Raw genomic sequence first — 20,372 nt, forward strand, 5'->3', positions numbered from 1 at the left:
GAGCGCAGTACGCGATCTCCCCCAGAAAACACGTACTCTGCGGGCATGACGTAGTAACAATGCCTTAGGGTGCCAGATCCCATGATCAGGGCCACTGACTGGGGGAGAGCCAGGACAAGTGGCTGCGGGGCCTGGCCAGCCAGCACTGGAAGTTGGACCTGGCCAGAGGTCATGTCCAACTTCTGCATCCAGCTGCCGGGCTTCTGGTTGCCACCGGGCTCCAGCTACTGCTGGGCCTGTTTCTTTCCTCCATTGGTGCATGCCAGAAGCTGGGCCCGACCGGAAGTCGTCGGGCCCAGCTTGAGGCACTCAGCGAGGGCAAGGCAGGCCCGGCAGGAGGCCCGCAGCTGCTGGGGAGAGATCCAGTGCACCAAGGGCATGAGGCCATCCTCAAGGAAAGTGTGTATTGTATGTATTTGGAGGATGGGGGGTAGTGAGAGTCCATCTGGTGGGAGGGATCTTGCAAAACCGCTACACGGGGGGGGCCCGGTTGAAACTCTTGTACTGGGTTCTGGGAAATCTGTTGGTGGCTTTGCCCATGATGTAGTAGCTAAGTCTTGGGGCACTCAAAGGGTTAAGACGCAGGGGCACAGCTGCTTTTCATTTTCTGTCCTAGTTTATTATCTGTTAAGTCCTTGGTCTGAAGGGGTGTTTATGTCTGCGCATTTAGTGCCCGCGATGGTGCGTCAAAACAAAAGCATTGCCGCCGTTGTGTGCGCTTATAGTAAGAGCGTCGCGACAGCTTGGTCGCGATCGCTGGAAGTCATCTCAATTTGATTTTTCCAGCAACCACAGCCTGCCGTCGCCAGCGCTATAAGCGTAGCCTAAGAGATCGGCATCAGATGCAAGATTCTCAAATAACATGGGACGCTGGTGCAAACGGAGCAGGAGACCGTTCTTTCAATGAACATTAAAACCCTCTGTTTATTAGGGGCTGATGGATTTGTACTGGTAAAGGGTTAAATCATTTTAGAGGATATGTACATATGACTTTAGCGACTTACTCAGATCTGTTTCGTTCTAATAAAAATCAATTTTATATAGCAACAATGTGCGTCAAAGTGAAAAATTGAGCTTTTATTGGAAAACTGTTGCAAGTTTTCTGTATCCCTCACTGATTTTTAAAGATGATATGAATTCGATATGAAGTGAAACCTAATCTGCATTTGTATAAATGCGGGAGTGTCACGACAATGTGAGAAGCTATTGTTGACAAAACTAGTAGATGAGTCAAGTTTCTGGGAATCGCCTTCAAATGATGACACCTCAATACATGCTACAGAATAATGTTCATGGAATATAGTGTGTGTGTGTGTGTGTGTGTGTGTGTGTGTGTGTGTGTGTGTGTGTGTGTGTGTGTGTGTGTGTGTGTGTGTGTGTGTTTATTTTTATTTTTTTGAGGGGGGAGAAATATGTATGTACCTGTTCCACTACAATAAATCAACACTATTTTTAATGCCAGAATAACAATGGTGTTAAATAATTTTAGACATATTCCCCCTCTCCCCCATTTATTTTTTAAAAAGCCTTTAAAGAATCCAAGATGGCTACAGCGTAGGAATCTCTTTAGCATTCTCATCTATTTTTCTGCACCCTTACAAAAGCAGCATGTGTTCTGCATTCAGTAAAATTTGTCATTGCACTGTAGTTTCTGCAGCCAGGACTTTAATACTTCAAGGCATGGTTTAAAGGTTGTCCATTTCAGATTTAAACTAGCATGATACAATGCTGGACAAGATGTAGCATGAAATTATTTTCTTCAGTGACCTCAATTATTTATTTTTATTGTCTTCAAAAATGTGTATATGCTTTAAACGAAAGGTAGCATCTGCAATTTAAATACCTTAATTTAAATACAAGGTTGTCTTTAATACACTACAAGATATTTCTTAGAAACCGGTTTCTAAGAATAGAGTACAGTTGAGCAACTTTTCTTTAAGGGTGTGGCTTGACGCTCGCCATACTTTAATACCAAATGAGACTTACATTTGATTTTTAAAAGTTCTGTCCTGTATATTTTGCCAATGTCAACCCTTTCCCTTAAGAGTTTATGGTTGAATTTGAACGGGTTTTAAGGATGCTCATTCAGTGTACTTCTGCTTCTTGTAACCATTTAGTGGAAGTGCAAAATTGGAATTGGTCATTGACTCTGTGACTCTTATGCATCAGTCTCCTGGCTGAAAAACTGGGGCAATACTTTACGCCAGATGTCAGAGAATAAGGATTCATAGGATACAACTGGAATTTGTAAAAAAACAAACAACAACAAAAAAAACTTGGGTGTATATATGGTGGTTTATTTCTATTTTTTTCAGCATTGCACCTGAGATGCTTTGCTGGATATCCCCCTCCCCTTAAGTACAGTTCTAACTTAATCATGACATCTGGGTAATCCTTGGCAAACTCTCTTTTCATGTTATGGATGATGATGTCTATCAAGAAGGGATGCTGTGATTGCTAGGCAACCCTCATGTTTATTGCTAAGAGATGTATTCTAGAACCAAAGTAATCCTACATGTACAGTAGAGCTAATAATCCTCGTTTGCTAATTTGTGGTATGGAAGATTCTTGTTGCTGACAATTGATGACATTCAATACTAGTAGTAAATTCCTTGTACCCACTTTTTCTTGTCTGCTTTATGTAAGGTACAGTAACTGTACAGAGCCTTGGTCTCTGGTCAGCCATAGGGAGCATATTTTAGAATTTTGTGACATTGTCTTAAAGGAGCAGTTGATGCAATATCCTACATGTGGTTTTTTGTTTTTTTTTGTTAAATCAGTTCTGTATCTTTAGATAATACTTCCTACATTTTTATTTTTTATATTCAACTCTTAATGCCTTTTTTTATTTTTTATTTTATTACAATCATTTGTTTGATTTCTATAGCAGGTTTTAAAGAGGCAATCTGAGCAGTTTATATAATGTTTTGATTTTTATTTTATAATATATATCTCCTATCTATATCCTTTAATTACCTTTTTTATTGAAAATGAATTGACTAAGCTGCCGATCCTGTTTCCCAAGGTTCACTAAATGGCAGCCTCAGTTTCAAATTAATCCTTCAGTCAGTGTATCTCAACAGCTACAATGTATCCTTATATTACTAAAGTAACATACATGTAATCTGTTAGTTTGCAGCTCAAACTGCAGAGAATATTGGCAACAAATCATCACAAACAGGACCACAAATAGCCCCTCGTTTCTTCCCCCAGTAGTCACAGTACAAAAGCTTAAATAGAGACATTAATATCATCTTGGATCTAAACTTTGGGAGGGAATTGGTAAGCACTGCCATGGAAGGACTCCAGGAAAAAGAAAAATTACGGTAAATTGATATCAAATTAATATTTTCCTGTAGTCACAATGGGACTTAACAAAGCAGTACTCCAACATCCTATCATAAGTGCTAAGATTTATCTCACATCACGGCTGGTTGGTCAACAAGGAAAAGTGCCAATGAAGCCCAAACCAGAATGTAAGTTTCCTAGGAATTGCGTTCAACACACAGCAAGGCTGGGTGGTTCTTCGCTCGGACAAAAGAAAACATTTGAAGCAGATGGTAAAAGCCAGCAAGCGATGGCGGGCCTGTCAATGCATCAGGCTGATAGAGTTCCCATTGGTATCCATACAGGTGGTAAAGTGGGCCAGGTGGCATAGAAAGGCGTTTTGCTGAAACGTTCTTACGCCAGTGGCAGCGTCAAGCCTGGACCAATGGATCGCCTTTCCACGTGATGTAAGAGAATCACGGAAATGGTGTGTTCTGACCGGAAATGCTTAGTTCACTGACGGGGAAAATACTTACAGTATGCTCGGGTTGTCTGTCGCCCACGAGTACACACAAGGACACGCACACACCTAAAGTAAAGGACAGTTTATTGAAATACTTGGCTGCGGACAGTATTAGACATCAGGATATCACACGCACACGGTTTCAGCAGAGAGCCTCCACACCTTGCACAGGTGCCTGGCGATTAGAGTTATGTTATCTGCATATTCCTGGACCAGTGATTCCCAACTTTTACTTTTTTTTTTTTTTTGGAGGAACCCTTGAAGTATTTTGAAAAATCTCAGGGAACCCCTATCTGGCTGACACATTAGGTTCGACAGGGGTAAATCACAAAATTTCACACCTCATGAGCCCCCTCTATTTCCCACCCTCTACCCATGTATTTCTCTCCCCTCCGTCTCACTCACTCTTCCCCCCCCCTCCCGCCTTGCATGTATTTATCCCGTGTCTCACTCTTATTCCTTCTTTTCCTCAGTCACTCCCTTCCCCCCCCCCCCTCTCCTATTACTCGCCCCTATCTTTTGTCAATTACCCCACTCTCTCAATCCCCCCTACAAACTACATACCAAAAAAACCCACCCCCTATATGCATATAACCCCACCCCGTAATACATAATAAAAATACCCCGCCCCCGCCAATACAAAATAAACTTGTACAGTGAGAAGGGCCAAACTGCTCCAAGGAAAACAGATTCAGGCCGCACGGGTAAAATCATCATCCTCATATCTCCCCCAACACCCATCATCCTCATAACACTCCCCCCCCCCCTGCATCTCGCATCACCCCCGGGAAATCGGGGAAATCCCACGGAACCCCGACTGGGAAACGCTGTCCTGGTGACACAGCACAGCATGACTGTTGTCCTTGTTCATAGGCGAGGTTCTGCCCGCCCTCCTCCCAAGACAAAGCTGCTATACCATCATCTCGGAGAGCTGGGGGGGAAGGAGGGTGGCAACGCACTCACTGAAAAATTAACCTCTGTGTGCCAGCAGCCTGACCCAGAAAGAGAGGAAGTATCTTCCACCTATTCCTGCAATTCTGGAGGTTTTGCACAAAGGTCTAGAACAAGGGTTCGGCTATAGCTCATTGAAGGTTCAGACGTCCACATTATTGGCTACTAGGGAGACATTTGCTGCCATAGATCTCATAAATAGATGCTTCAATCAATCCACCATACAGTGACCCAGTTCCGGCTCGGGATTTAACATTGATATTACAGACTCTAACAGATGTCCCTTTTGAACCGCTTTTTCAAGCATCAGACATGGATCTAGTGCTAAAGGAAGACCTGAGCAGTAATGTTGGAGTGTAGGATTGGTGAATTACAAGCTTTATCCATGAAGGAACCTTTATTTTTCATAAAGACAAGTCCGTCTTGAGACCAGTAAAGCTTTCCTTACCTAAGCTTGTTGCAAAACTATCTTAACCAAGAGATACCAACTTTAATTTTACCCCAAACTAGCAAACGACAAATAACTGATTCTACACACGTTCGATGTAGTGAGGTGCTTAAAGCTCCAACTTTCCAAAACAGAATGCTTTAGGAAGTCAGACTGTTGCTTCCAAAGGGAGTGAGGAAAGAGCAAGCAGCCTCAACCTACCATAAATCAATGGATTGTAATGGCTCTGAGGAAGGTCTATAGTACTATTCAAAAGATTCCTGCCTCCAAGCTGGTAAAAACACATTTGGCAAAGGCCATGGCCACATCATGGGCAGCAAAAGCTGCAGGCTGCCCCTTCAGAATTATGCAGGGCGGTAGCATTGACTTAAATTGACAAATGTATGAAGTATTATTCTTTGGGTGTACAGGCCTCCACAGACGCATGCTTTGGTAGAAAGGTCCTGCAGTCAATTGTTTCCACTTGAATAAAAGATCATATTTAAAGATCATATTTAAGTGTCAATGGGTGTGGTGTCTTGTTCTAGGACCCTTCTTCTTCTTCCCTTTTTTTTTTTTATTTATTTTTTTGGTACTGCTTTGGTAAGTTCCATTGGTGACCACTGTAATGGGGACAAGAGGAGAATCTTAAATTGATACCAACTTTCTTTTTCCTGGAGATTCCTTCCATGGCAGTGCTGACCATTCCCTCCCAAAGTTTAGATCTATGATATCCATGTTTCTAGTTCTATATTTCAGCTTTTGTACCGTGACTACCCGGGGAGGAAGGAGGGGCTATTTATGGTCCTCCAACAGGTAGGGAAGAAATCTATCTCAGCTGGAGGGTGGAACTTAACTCATTGGTGAGCACTGCCATGGGTTGACTCCAGGAAAACAAAATAATAGTAAGTTGGTATCAATTGTCAAAAACATTTTTTTAAACGATATTCTCAGTTGGTTACGTATTTGGAAGTTTAAGTTATATAGTTTGTGTACATTAAACACGAGGGCTATTTGTACTACCGTCGCAAGCTGAAAAGCCTTTTGACTTGACCGTTAAGTGGTGGAGAAAATGTTGCACATTTAAGTTTGTCACATCTATGTAACTTGTGAAACTGGATCAAGATGCATTGGTAGCCTTTCAAGTTTCTCTGTGCTTCATACAAATTATGTATGTATGTATGTATGTATGTATGTTATGGTGGGTGAAAAAGGCAACAAGAAACCTCCACCGTATTGTAATGTGTCGCCTTTTGTCTGAAAATCCATTGTTACATTGATTCCTTACCTGGCTTAATATAAAAGCATACCTAGAAACCCACAGACTGAACTCTGAATAAATCACACAAAATATCTGTCAACAGAGGAGATTCAGAGTGTGCTGGCGGATATAAGTCCGGCCACAAGCAATAGTTAGGTGAGGTCAGTTATACAAATGTTTTCATTGAACTGTTCAACCTGTTGCCTTCTCTGTTCTTGTCTCTAAAGATGACGGTGCTGAAAAAGATTGTACTTTGCTATTGGTAGATCATGTCTACTGCCTCTGGCCACCTTATTCAATTAGATTACTTCCAAAAATGCACACGGTCAATGTCGGAGACCATACTGTACTTCTGCAAGGCAAGGATTTTCTAGTGAAGGCACTCTGATAACATGACCTAGTGTAATGAGCTCAAGCTAATACGCTGTATCTTTAGATGTAAATAGAAAAGGATAGACACGGTGAGCTAGATAGTGGTTTAATACCACTGTGACTGCCAATCTTTTCTGTAATAACTGTACACTTTTTTATTAATTGCAGATTAGCACTTTCTGTAAGGTCACCCATCTCCCAGATTTATACTTTGTTTTAAGTTCTTATGTTTGTCACTGGGGTGCGGTATTTCCATTGTATATGGTAGAACAATAGTCACAATTTAAACCTTATTTTGTTTAGCATAAATGGCGCACGTATTTAAATAGATAACAATCAATCAAAGGAATTGGACCAGCACTCTTTCTCCCCTCCCCCCCCCCCCCCCCAAAATAGCCTAATAAAATCCCTTCGTCCTTGTTCACTTGTTGACATATTTATTATTTCATGTAGATTTCTTTAAAGATTTATAGAATGTAGAAAAAATGTAGTTGGACATATATATTCGACCAAATAACGTTTCAGAACCCCAGACTCCTTGCTCGATTGTAAGTATCCCAGGAGAATATGAGAATATATATATGTATATGTATGTGTGTCACGTGTGAAATCAGTGGCCCAGGCACTAGTCCACGCCATTGCTGTGACATCAGACTTTCTGGTTTAGTCAGACACTCTGAGCCACGGATATCTCTTCTGGAAAATGCAAGGCTCCCTGACATGCATAGTGGACTATTAAAGTACCACTTGCATTATCCCCATACATACATACATATTACACTACAAGGTGTTGACCTGAATATAAACACAACAGTGGTTCAAATACAATACAAACAATCATAAAAAATCAAATCCAGTATATAATTTACTTCATGGTCTCTGTATTATTGATTAAAACCAAACCTATATTCAAGGGTATTACCCCGGTTTATGCTTCCACATAGGCTATTGAAATTTAACCCAGTCTTGTTTAGTTCATGCATATTCCAGTTTAGATTTACAGGTCATATCCATAATGGCTATGTTTTATATAAAACCTAAAGGGCATTCCCCATTTTCCTTAATTGTTCTAAAAAATATGTTTGTTGGCAACTTCAGTGACCATGCTCTCCAATTGTTTTGGAAAACAAAAATTATATAAAAGTTTTTACTTCAATAAAACTATATCACAATGTTGCCTTTATCAATGGTAAACTGGGGCATATTACTTGTTGTCAGGCAGATATATTATATAGATATATTATAGATCTAAATGTATGATATAGATACTGTATATCTAGATCATATATTATGATCTAGATATATAGGAGATCATATATCTATTATTGGGCAAAATAACTATTTACAATATGTATAATTATACCATACATTAGAACAGTATACCTGGCCACCAAATATAATGCATAAAAAATATGTATACGCAACGGCAAGGAGAACCCATCATACCTCCCACAGAACCTCGCTCCTGACGACACACAGATCTTGCAACACTTCAGAATTGGATTTTACCTGCCCACATTAAAGACAAAATTTGACCAGTGAAATAATGCAAGTTAAAAGTAGTAGTCATGTTTTTTCTGTTTAATTACACTTTTTTTTTGTCCCATGTTGGTGCATGACGTGAAGGCTTGAGCCTATTCCATCTGGAAATAGAAAAGACTTCTGACCTGTAAGTGGCCTTCTAACCCTCTCCTATGCCCGTCTCCATTGTCTGTCCTTTGCTGTCGGAGGCTCTCAATCTCTGGTGTGGTGTTCACCCTACCTTCCCCCACCATGACTCGCTCTAAATGCCAAGTTGGCCTGATGCCACCATAGCGAACACATGCATTACTGCTAGGTACCGAGAGCAGGCCGTCCTTGCCTGTACCCTCCTCCATAGTTTCATACCTCCTTTCCACTGCTAAATGCAGAAACAGAAACCTGCACGCTTCCTCCCTGATGTAACCGCCTCCCTGCTCAGCTGGTAGGTGGCACATGAGGATGACCCGACCACACAGAGCAGGGAGATTTCATATATGCAGAGGTGCTGGAGATGTCATTACCGTGCGACCAAGCGGAGCGCCTGCTGGAACAGGCAGCTCCACCACACAAGCAGATAAAAGGAGCTCCGGATTCCCACTGTGTGTGGTAGTGGGGATTAGTTGCTGGAATATCTATTGTCCCTTTTTCATTTTTCTTTGTCAGACCTAAGTCCCTCCTCCGCTCATGCATTAGGCAAACTGCATTATAGGAAGCCCCTGTCTGTTCTTCAATTGGTTTAATATCTTCGTGCTGGAAACCTTCAAGGAAGAAGAAGAAAATGTGTTGGTGGTATACACCAACAAGTGCTCGATCAGTATATATTTATACTATGTATTAAATCACACAAAAATAGAAACACAGGACATGAGACTAGATATACCAATACAGCTGAACCCCATTATAATGCGGTGCTTGGGCTCCACATAATGCGACCGCGTTATAATGGGGATCACACCAAAAAAATTGCCGCCGCGATCAGGGGACCCGGCGTCACCACCACGCAGGAGTTACCGGAGCATGGTGCCGGGAATCCGATACCACGTGTCAGCCATCGCGGTGTGTGTCTGTCTCCGTGTGTTGGCAATAAAGCATTGAATAGAGGGAAAAAATGTGACAACGTGATTGGTGAAAAATCTGGCGCTAATTAAATACTAGTGATCACTTAAAATACAGTGACTATATAACACACATATAGTGATTCAGAATAATATAGTGCCTAAAAATAGTGCAATAGTGAAAAAAAATATAATATAGGTTGTAACCCCCTGCTCAGACCCTCTGGAAGGGACTGTCTTCACTGGTCCCAGATGATCAATATGTATTTTCTCAACCCAGGGGGAGCATGTAGGGAAAGAACAACAAAGAAAAAAACACACTAAGTGCAAACAATTTAGTTCAAGGGTGAGGTATGATGCTTGGCCCCTGTGTGCTCCCTACTCCTCGTGCTCCTGTGTGCTCCTCGGCAGAGGAAGCCACGGGGAGACTGTGGAGAAGCCCATCCGAGACGGCGGCGGTGCGGTGAGCTGCGGCAACCACCCTTACACTCCTTATCATTTATACAGTGAATAACGCTTATATTGATTTTTAACATTGTGAGTGCACATTTTAATACTATATAAAGTTTATCCCTATACCATTGATATGCACCATGGAGGTCTGTTTTTATCTTTCCATGTACGTTTGCAACTGACATCCCAGTCCTAGCTGCTTCCTGTATATGTCCAGTGAGATCCACCTGACTTCACATATCCCGCCACTGCACTTATCCTACTAACTTTCTGTGAGTAGGGAGCACACAGGGGCCAAGCATCATACCTCACCCTTGAACTAAATTGTTTGCACTTAGTGTGTTTTTTTCTTTGTTGTTCTTTCCCTACATGCTCCCCCTGGGTTGAGAAAATACATAGAGGGAAAAAATGGCCACCACGATCAGGCGCCCCGGCGGCACCCGCGTGTGTGTGTGTGTGTGTGTACACTATGGACCTAACTAAGGCATGTCAGATCAAAGCTTTGTATAGGTTGTTTAAAAATCCCTTCTACATCAAATTAAGCAGCCCTAGTATTTGAGCAGCTGTTTTGCACAGTGAAAGGGCTGAGCTGAATTGCAGCTCTGCCGGGTCTATCCAATTTTTAAAATGTATTATATATACATACATACATCTCCAGAGAAAGGAGGCTGTATCTTCTAATCCACAGGGTGGACAATAAAACAAAAGTATCTAGCACACTATTTCATACTTTAGGAGTTCTCTCACTAAAAGCCCCATTTTTAAATTTGACTTAAACCCAAATCCGTGTGTTATGGATTCATAAAAGCTGCAGGAGTAACTGCAAATCCAATAGCAAGAGCCTCCAGTTGAGGCTCCATCATCCACTGATAATAGTAATAATAGTTCCCCTTCCGTACATCAATCAATGGGAGGACATGCATTGGTGTCCCACACTTGCAACATATTCTTTTAGCTGTGTGTCTCCATGTGTGTCTGTTAGCAATAATGCTTTGGGGAAAAAACAAACCGTGGAGATGTTATAAATCGGGAGCCACGCTTAGCTCACGTTAAAAGCGGATCCACGTTGCAGCGAATCGCGCTATAACAGGGTTGATATATGTATGTATGTATGTAAAAAAGTCTGAAGCAATAAAGTCCTGAAAAAGAACAATGTATCCCTGAAGGCCTAAATTGGTGGGAATAAACCCACCCCTCAAAGCCTTATTGGGATAGTCCCTGGACTAATAAGAAATGACACAGTATGTACAGTTGTGTGAAAAAGAAAGTACACCCTCTTTGAATTCTATGGTTTTACATATCAGGACATAATAACAATCATCTGTTCCTTAGCAGGTCTTAAAATTAGGTAAATACAACCTCAGATGAACAACAACACATGACACATATTACAATGTCATGATTTTATTTAACAAAAATAAAGAAGCCAAAATGGAGAAGCTATGTATGATAAACTAAGTATTATTATTTCAATAATGCACTTTGATAAAGTCAATTTTTGACGAAACATGTCAGTGTAATCCATTTTTTTTTTTTGCACATTAAATAGTTTTTATTCTCTCCTTTTTTGCTTCTTTGAAATTTGTGGTGCAGCGCTTTACCAGGGCTATATGCCTTGATTTTTCTATTAAAATTTGTCTGGACTGGTTTTACTCATAATGTACAATTCGGTGATCCGGTATTTTTCTTTGCCGGAGTTAAACAAATGGGCAACCATGAGATTTAAGATCTAGAACTGGTGGTAGGCTTTATTTCATTGAGCATTAATGTGTGTGTGTATTATGTAACAGTGTTTCTCTCTTTCCGCCCCCCCCCAATCGCAGATAGGGGCCATTACAGGGTGTGTGTGGTACATACCTGTTGGTAACGAGGGCTGAGTCATCCGCGATGACTTTGGGATACAGGATCAGGCTTCTGGGGTCCATACCACAGATAATACTTAGCAGTGCAGCACCTCCATCTGCCGTAGGTTCCAAGGATGTATGGAGATGATCTCCCACGGTAGAACTTGTACTCTCCCCATAGTTAGATCACACACCAGGCCGGAGGTATATTGCAAACAGGAACGGTTTGTTACTACAGTCTTCGCAGTAATACACAGCTACTCAGCAGTCTTCTGCCGGTTCTGTCTCTTTACTCGCAGCTATCACTGGAGATGGTCCCTGGACCGCCACTACAGGCCAAGGGCACCCGCAGCCGTCCTAACTCTTCCCCACCTCCCTAGCGGAGGCAGAGGTATAATCACACTCACTCCTCCCCGCAGGGAAGAGCACATGGGTCGGCCCCAATCTCAGGCTCCCGGTCACAGTCGTGTGACCTGCCTTCCTCAGAGGGAAGGAACAACCTAACTTAAGTACAGCCAGAAGGTGGGCTCCCCGTTGTCCCAGCTACAACAGGATGAGTCACCCCGCTGCTGTCACTCAAGTGCAGTACCAAAGGTGAAGGGGAAAACCCATACCAACTACTGGCAAGCCTGTAATACCAGGGTTTACTGACAGCCCATAGGGTAGAATACTAGCATGGGGATAACCCGCTACAATTTGTATTATTATTATTTTTTCAATTCTGATATTCTGGTGTTGTCATTACTTGCTGCAGTTGTTGTTTTTAATTACATGCTTTTAAAAGTAGAACTGGCATTCATATATTTTATTATGGATACTCCTGCATCATATTTTCCCTTTGTATCTAATCGATTTACAGCTAGCCTAAAACATCACAGCTCACATGTGAAAGTAGTAATGTCTTGTGCTTTTGACATAGGAAATATTTCCTAACAGTTTAGACAAACTTTAGGTATTGCTGATGAGCAACACTTTCCTCTGCTTTTAATGATTGGGCCCATGCAATATAGCCGTACAAATAAAGCAATGGGGAGTTTACATCTGTCCCATTTTAATTTTTTGAGTCATTATGGAGTTGATGCTTTTTTTTAAAAAAAATTGTATTTTTTTTTTTTTTTTTTTAGCCAGTCATTTGTACTAATTTATGTGCACTGTCTTTTATGTTATCCACCTATAACATAATGCATTTATCGGTAGGATACGTTTAGCAAAACCTTTTTAATTTTCTGGATACATTTTGTAGTCCAGGTTGAATATTAATATGTAAGGTGCTTTCAGAGGGATACAGACTAGATCGACCTGTCCATCCCCTGGGACATGTCATTGTAGTTGACAGATCTTTGGGAATTTTGCATCTGGAACATCTGTAAATGTTCTATCCTGTACTTGAATATTGTAAGAGGCATCGGCCACATACAGAATACCTCTTAATTCAATAGACTGTTTAATGTAGTAATTACTGAACTCTTGAAACTTTTTAGTTTAAATTAAACAAACAAACTACCGCATCGCTCGGAGCACGAGTTTGATACGAGTTTTTGTTGTTGTCTTCTTCTCTTGTAGGTGAAAATGAAATCCTTGAATCTCTCAACAAAATAGCAAGGAAGAATAAGATATGGAGGTCCTACATCGGCATGGGTTATTACAACTGCTCCGTGCCACAGACCATTTTGCGGAATTTATTGGAAAATGCCGGCTGGTAATGTATCTTTCCCTGACTTGTGAATGTAAAAAAAAAATTTTTTTTAAATCCATAAAATTAGGTGGTAACTATGTACTGCACAGTTCATTTTAAAATAGAATAACATGAGTCTGTTTTTCTCATATGGCAAGATTACCAAATGTATTTATTTTTAAAGGCAGACACAGTTCTTGCAAATTGAGTGTGTAGGAATGATGAAACTGAAATAGGAAATATATATTTTTGATTAGTTGAATTTATTGCATGGCTTTGTGAGTTGTACTGCCATGGGTGAAGGAGTGGCTCAATGATTAAAGACACTGACTGGCACTGAGTTTGAAGCAGGGGAGCCTTGGGCAAGTCACTTTATCTCCCTGTGCCTCAGGCACCAAAGGTAGGAGGTAGTCTGGCACACAAAATTACTGTATAGAAAGATATCACCTGCCGGTGCCCACGGACAAAAGGGGGCAGTCCTGCAATGTCCCCTAGGACTCACATATAGAAGGCAAAAGTCCAGGCACTCGGTCTTCAAAATAAGTAATAGAGCTCTCCCCTTGATAAAGACTGCATTTGCAGTCGAAACGTTGGATTTTTCTGCTGTATTAAACTACTTATTTTGAAGACCGAGTGCCTGGACTTTTGCCTTCTACCTCAGGCACCAAAAACATAGATTGTAAGCTCCACGGGGAAGGGACCTGTGCCTGCAAAATGTCTCTGTAAAGAGCTACGTAAAACTAGCAGCGCTATACAAGAACATGCTTATTATTATTACTACTACTACTGTGTTAACTGGTGTTTTGTTCCAAGTCTATCGTGCTAGTAAACCGCTCTGATATACTTTAAAAAAACAAAAAAAAAATGTAATATGCATATCCGCTTCCCCATTACTAGTAGTATTGGCTATATAAAGGCATCGGTTCTGCAGACCTCTTGTGGACTGTCCCTACAGAGCTATGAATAGATGTGTGGCAGGACGGCCTGTAGCCGAGGTCAGGCAATAGTCCACACGTGTAGTTTCAGGTTAAAGCAAATCTTGAGTGGCTTTATTTCTCCACAGCATAACTGAACACGTGGGCACCCTGTCCCTTTTTAAGGCATAAACAAAACATAGCAAAATAAATCCTGATCCACATTGGGAGAACTTACAAACACTGCAAGCCTATTTATCAGGCTGGCTGGCTAATCCATTTACCAAACCGTTAACATATATCAAACAGTCAGAAAACAATAGGAACATACCTTACTGTGATTTCAGAGATATAGTTGTGAGACAGCGATCTGATTACCAGCAAAGACTTCCTTATATCTCATCATGCTGGTGGTCAGGTGTCTGCTTACTTCCTGATTGCCCAGCTTTTTCTCCTGGGTAAACTTTTTAAGTGCTGGATGCAGGACTCAGATGTATGTTTTGCCAGGCGAAATACTCAGTACCTGACTTCACCCTGTCACAATGAGCCTGAAACTTTGTCTATCTGGGTGCGAGGCATGTAATCCTACCCCAATTTCTTAGGAAATGGAGTTACAAAGTTTTGTACGTGATGGTAACTGGCATTAGGCTACAGTTGTGCTGGTCGGGGTAAACACGAAGTGAGAATATACCTATATTCCCTGCCCACGTAACTTTCTGGAGTGGACATACAGTATAATACTTTATTTTAATTTGTGCAATTGATTTATTGAAGGTTTGGAAACGTATTAATATGTAGATGAGTTTTGAAGGCCTCAAGTCAAGTGTAAGGTCTTGAAAGCTCTTACAACTACACATACAAAGAACTTTCGTATTGGTCCATTTTTAAAAGGTGTCAACCTGCATAGAATGTATGCTTGGTAGAAAACTTCATTAAACATCGGGATTTATCACGCTCTGATTCATGGTATAACACACGATCCGGCAATAACTGACACTCAAGTAAATGGCAGTGAAAGCATGATCTGGGTGCAATACTCCGCATCAGAGTTGGATGCATCTGTTGAATTGATTGTTAACTTCCACCCAGTTGAAAGAAGTAGGGGTTTAAGATGTATACAAATAGTGGAAGGGTTGTAAATACATGGCGAGCTCACTCGGTGAGGGAATATGCTGCTTTAGCTCCTAATGGGAACAAGAAACTGATGGATAACGATTATGGAGTTCTGACACAGGTCCCATGGGTTTCTAATGAGGACATCCGGGCACCTAGACTTCCCTATGTGCAGCGTTAATATCTGTGGTATTTTTGTTGGCTAATCATGGGGCCACTGAGATGTTTCTTATATACTATACAATTCACCAATTATCTCTTTCTCAGAGCCACAAGTCAAGAAAAATAAAAGTTCCACTACTTTTAAAAGGGATTGGTTTTCTTTGATAACTCAATACACTGCAATTAGCAATAGATTTATTTCTTTTAAGGTTGCTGCTTGTTTGAGCTTCATAATTCAAAATATTTTGTCCCACCCATAAAAGTGTTTTTTTTTTCCCCTTCTCTTCCCCCTCCCCCCTCCCCCCCCCCGTTCCAAACACTCTCTCACCATATCGCCATAAAGGATTGTGGGTAAGACACTTATGGCGCGCGCTCACACATCAGTTTTTAGCTTCTAAGGTCCTTTTGGCATTTTAGTATATAGGTTTTTTTTTTATCCCGACTATTTTTGTTGTTGAGTACAGTACTTTTTTAAAGATACGAAGTGATGAGATATTTGAGTTGTTGATTTAAATCATCCAGATTTGTCGATGACAAGAGACAGGGGGTGCCCAATGCTGCATCCAATTGACAAAACATATAAAGTAAAATACTTCAATAATAATAATTGGTTATTTAGTTAACCCTTTGGCCAAAGGCGTCATAAGCCTGCATACCAACGTCAAGGTATAACCAAAATAATGCAGGTCCTACACTACACTGTGAAACCTTTCCTTTTACCTCTGTGAGAGGGGAAAACACCATAATGGGTCTTGTTCCTGCAGCAAGTGAAATGACCTTCCAAGTTAAAAGGGTGAAGGAGGAGGAGTGAGCTCTGGGGGGAGGTGCCACAGCCTCCAAAGAGACATAGGTTAACACAGATACCCAGCAAGCTCAAACTCCCCCACCCACCACAAAGTGAATATATATTTATGTCAACCAGAGAGCTACTGAGCGTGGCAATTGTATATAACAAGAGACAGGTTTGTCGATGGAGTGTTTTCTGTCTGCAGAAAGCAGAATAAGGATGTACTTCTCTGTGGGCAATTGGTCCAGACAGGCACTCGAGTGGGCTCAAAAAATATTTATTGATGGTAAATATTTCTGCTGCTGCATGGGCCTTTCTGAAAATAAATAATGAGCCCACTGGAGTGCCTGACAGTGCCTGTCTGGACTGCATCCTAACAGTGCTGTACATTATGCAATCTGGTTTATTATGGTGCACCCGTGGCATTTAACATCATTGTTGGAGTTCTCTCTTTACTAGCCGATCTGAGGACAGGCCAAGAATGAGTCATTTGAAACCCTTTCAAAAGCCATTTGTGCAAGTCTCCACATTTTGTCTGAAGTGCTTTTATAAAGCTGTTCTTAATAAATGTAATAAAAAGAGAAAAAAAAACATGGAGCACTGCAAAAATCAAAGAGAACTGGAGGCAGGATCAAAGGTGAAAAAATAAAAAGATTTTATTGAGACAAAATGCCCATTGGGAAGCTGAAATAGCACTCTGACGTGTTTCTCGCTGTGACTGGCGCTTTATCAGAGTATACCATGACAGTTCTTTCTCTCCAATACCTCTGGCTGATAGAACGCAACTCAGCCAGGGGTATATGAATGAGGTCTTTATTTGTAGCAACCACTGCAGAAGGTAAACCGCGTCGCAGATAGTAGAGTAAGGGTCTCAGATCCATGGATAGTGCTGGCCAGCAGTTAATGGTTGAGGCCTTGTGCCATGCATAGATCTTGCTCTCCAAGCCCCAGGAGGTGGAGGAGAACTTGACACACACTCCTCTCCCAAGAAGGGGTGGAGGAGGACTCACACCTCTTCTCCCTAGGAGGGATGGTGGGGATCTCACTTCTATAATTTGGAACATCCTCCCTAATGCAAAAGTGAGGGCACAGGGTCTGCACCAGGATTGGCTGCAACACAGACCTCATGACACCACCTCTCCTGCCACTCAGGGAGGCTGCGTGAGTGGGGGTAAACCCCACAGGATAGCCTGTCACCACCTGGGGCTACCAGGACTTACGTGATGGGAGGGGGAGGAAGATAGCTGGACCAGCCATGGAGATATTATATTTGAATCGATGTATTACATTTTTTTTTTTTTAGTGTCTACAGTACTAACCCCCTCTTTTCACTTACCATGTTTTCAGGAGAGGTCCCATGTCAGTGGACAATGAAGTGGGTGGCGGTGGCAGGAGAGGTCCCACGGTTGAAGATGGACAGCGGGTGGGAGTGCGGCGGCGGGTCAGGTCCCAAGTCTGCAGGTGAATGAAGATAGGAAGACAGCAGGCGTGCGGTAGCGGCAGGAGATCATAATAGCAGGAGAGCTGAGCAGGAGCAGAGCGGCATAGGGGAACGGCTTGGCAGGTGCACATTGTAACACCGGAAGTTGACCGGTGTCTGACTTCCGATTACAGTGTGCACCTCCCAAGCCGTTCTCCTATGCCGCTCTGCTCCTGCTCAGCTCTCCTGCTATTATGATCTGCTGCTGCCGCCGCCGCCACCACAAGCCTGCCCACTGTCTTCTTAACGTCATTCACCTGCAGACTTGGGACCGGTCCTGCCGCCGCATGCCCGCCCGCTGTCCATCTTGATTCATCTGCAGACGTGGGACCTCTTCCGCCGCCCGCTTCTTCCCTCGCTGACATGGAACTTCTCCTGAAACATAGTGAAAAGGTAATTTTCCTTGATTGTAAGTGCCAAATCGATGGTGCGTCTTACAATCGATGGCGTCTTACAATCGAGGAAATACGGGATATAGATATAGATGTATAGATGCATACATACAACAGTTTGCTACACACAAAAAAAGCAAGGCATTGCAGTACCCTCCGACTGTTTTGGAGGGGTGTTGTGGGATTCCAAAGTTTATGTATAAAAGGGATTTGACGAGAACACATCGATTTTATTGTAATGGGGTTCCAATATAATTTGGTGAATGAGGCCCGGAGTACCACAATGTTTCATAGCAGTTGGCTTTTACCCCTGAAGGCAAAATACTGTGACATTGGCAACCCCTTTTTTTTTTTTTTTTTTTGCCTTCTTGTAGCATTTCAGAGTTTCTTGCACTCACCCTTTAAAGGGGGTGTTTTTAAATTTCTCATTTGATATACAGCGTAATGATGAAGACCTATATATATATATATTTTTATGCAATTGGCATTCAAACGTCTCCTTAGTATTTTGACAATGTTTTATGAAACTGTTTTATGTTTGTGTTCACCTTTTTTATTATAAACAATACATTGTCTGTGATTGACATTTGGGAATTCTACCTCGGACATAGCTGCACATTGTACATTAGAATCTTTTTCAGAGTAGAATACCTTCTTTATATTTAAAAGCGGGAGAACATTAATACATATGTAGCTGTGTTTCCCCCACCCTCTGGGAGATTCTGCTATTGCTGGTCGTGTGGTGCATGATACCTGCTGGTAACAGGAGGGTTGAGTCGTCCACCTATGGTTGTGGAGACACAGGACTAGGCTTCTGGGGTACATATCTTTAGCAGTGCAGCGCCTCCATCTGCCATAGGCTCCAGGGAACTGAAGATGATCTCCAACAATAGAACCAATAACTTCTCCCTCCAGTAAGATCACACAACGGGCTGGAGGTATAACAGGAATGGTTTATTGTTTGTACACCAACAGCAGTATACGGCAATCTTCTGCCCAATGCAGTCTCACACTCGGCTACCGACTGAAGGATGGTCCCTGGACCTTCACTACAGGCCAAGGGCACTTGTAGCAGTCCCAGCTCTTCCCCTGTCCCTCTAGCAGAGGTATGGTCCACACTCGCTCTCCCCCGAAGGGAAGAGACACTTCTAATTTGGGGCTGCACCGCCCTCAAGTACAGCCAGGAAGAGGGCATCAGGTCTATCTCATGATTGGAGATGCTCAAGCCTGATGTCACTGTCTCCCCCTGCCACTCAAGTGCAGCACCAGTGACTGGGGAAAACCCATATTGACTACTGGCAGGCCTGCTTTACCAGGGCTTACTGCCAGGAGTAGGGCTGGTTAGTAGCCATAGGTGGCATGGCTACACATAGAAGTCTGAAGTAGTGACATAAAGAAGGACAAAGAGGTGGAATAGCAATTTAGAGGAGTGGGCTTGCTGCTCTTCCTAAAATCCCATTTGGATTCCTGTCTCCCTGGAAACAGGACCAACAAATTCCAGTGACAAAGGGATCAGAAAAAACAGAAGCTTGTAAAATCTGTTCTTACAATAGGTCTCAACTTGCATTCACATTCCTGTATCCTAGTTTTCAAAGAAAACACAGCGCAATCTAGTGGTAGCTGTTTTCAATTACTGTGTTCAACACAACGTGTTTTTAGTCTATTTTTGTTTTGGGAAAAGATTGGGATCTGATCTAAATTAAAATAATGTTCTCCAGTATTTTAATTTAGTACCAGGCTTTTCAGAGGTTGTACTCTATTGCAATAATCAATAGTGCCACTTTTGCATATTGTGCCTATTTGGCTTCTTTCTAAATTAAATTCCGTTTGAACAAACGTAAAAAAAATAATAATCTGGAGTCCTGATGTTCGGTAAAGATGGGATCCTGATTATGCAGACAAGAGGGTTGAGGTTACAGTAGGGCCATTGGGGTTTGGTGGTGGGGGGGGCAAATCGGGAGAATTGAGTTCCAGCACTTTTTTTTATTGGCGATCAACAATGAGCTCTTTATACCCACCACGATGCAAATATTTGGGATGGGGCTGGAATAATATCTGGGAATGACACACATGGCTTTCGACCACATTTCTTTATTTAAAGTTGAATTATTATAGTTTGGATATGAAACTTTTTATTTTATTTTTTGCTTGGGGATTCTAGCAATGTTTTTCTAT

General features: G+C 41.9%; 1 protein-coding gene across 1 annotated transcript in view; it reads left to right on the plus strand.

The window, feature by feature from the left end:
* Positions 1-20,372, plus strand: part of GLDC (glycine decarboxylase) — a 64,821-nt gene that overhangs the window by 3,508 nt on the left and 40,941 nt on the right. The window contains exon 3 of the mRNA XM_075596512.1: positions 13,238-13,373. Within this exon, the coding sequence (XP_075452627.1) occupies positions 13,238-13,373 (136 nt within the window). The remainder of the gene's footprint in view (positions 1-13,237; positions 13,374-20,372) is intronic.

The sequence above is a fragment of the Ascaphus truei genome, chromosome 1, assembly GCF_040206685.1.
Source record: "Ascaphus truei isolate aAscTru1 chromosome 1, aAscTru1.hap1, whole genome shotgun sequence".
NCBI classification, from domain to species: Eukaryota; Metazoa; Chordata; class Amphibia; order Anura; family Ascaphidae; genus Ascaphus; species Ascaphus truei.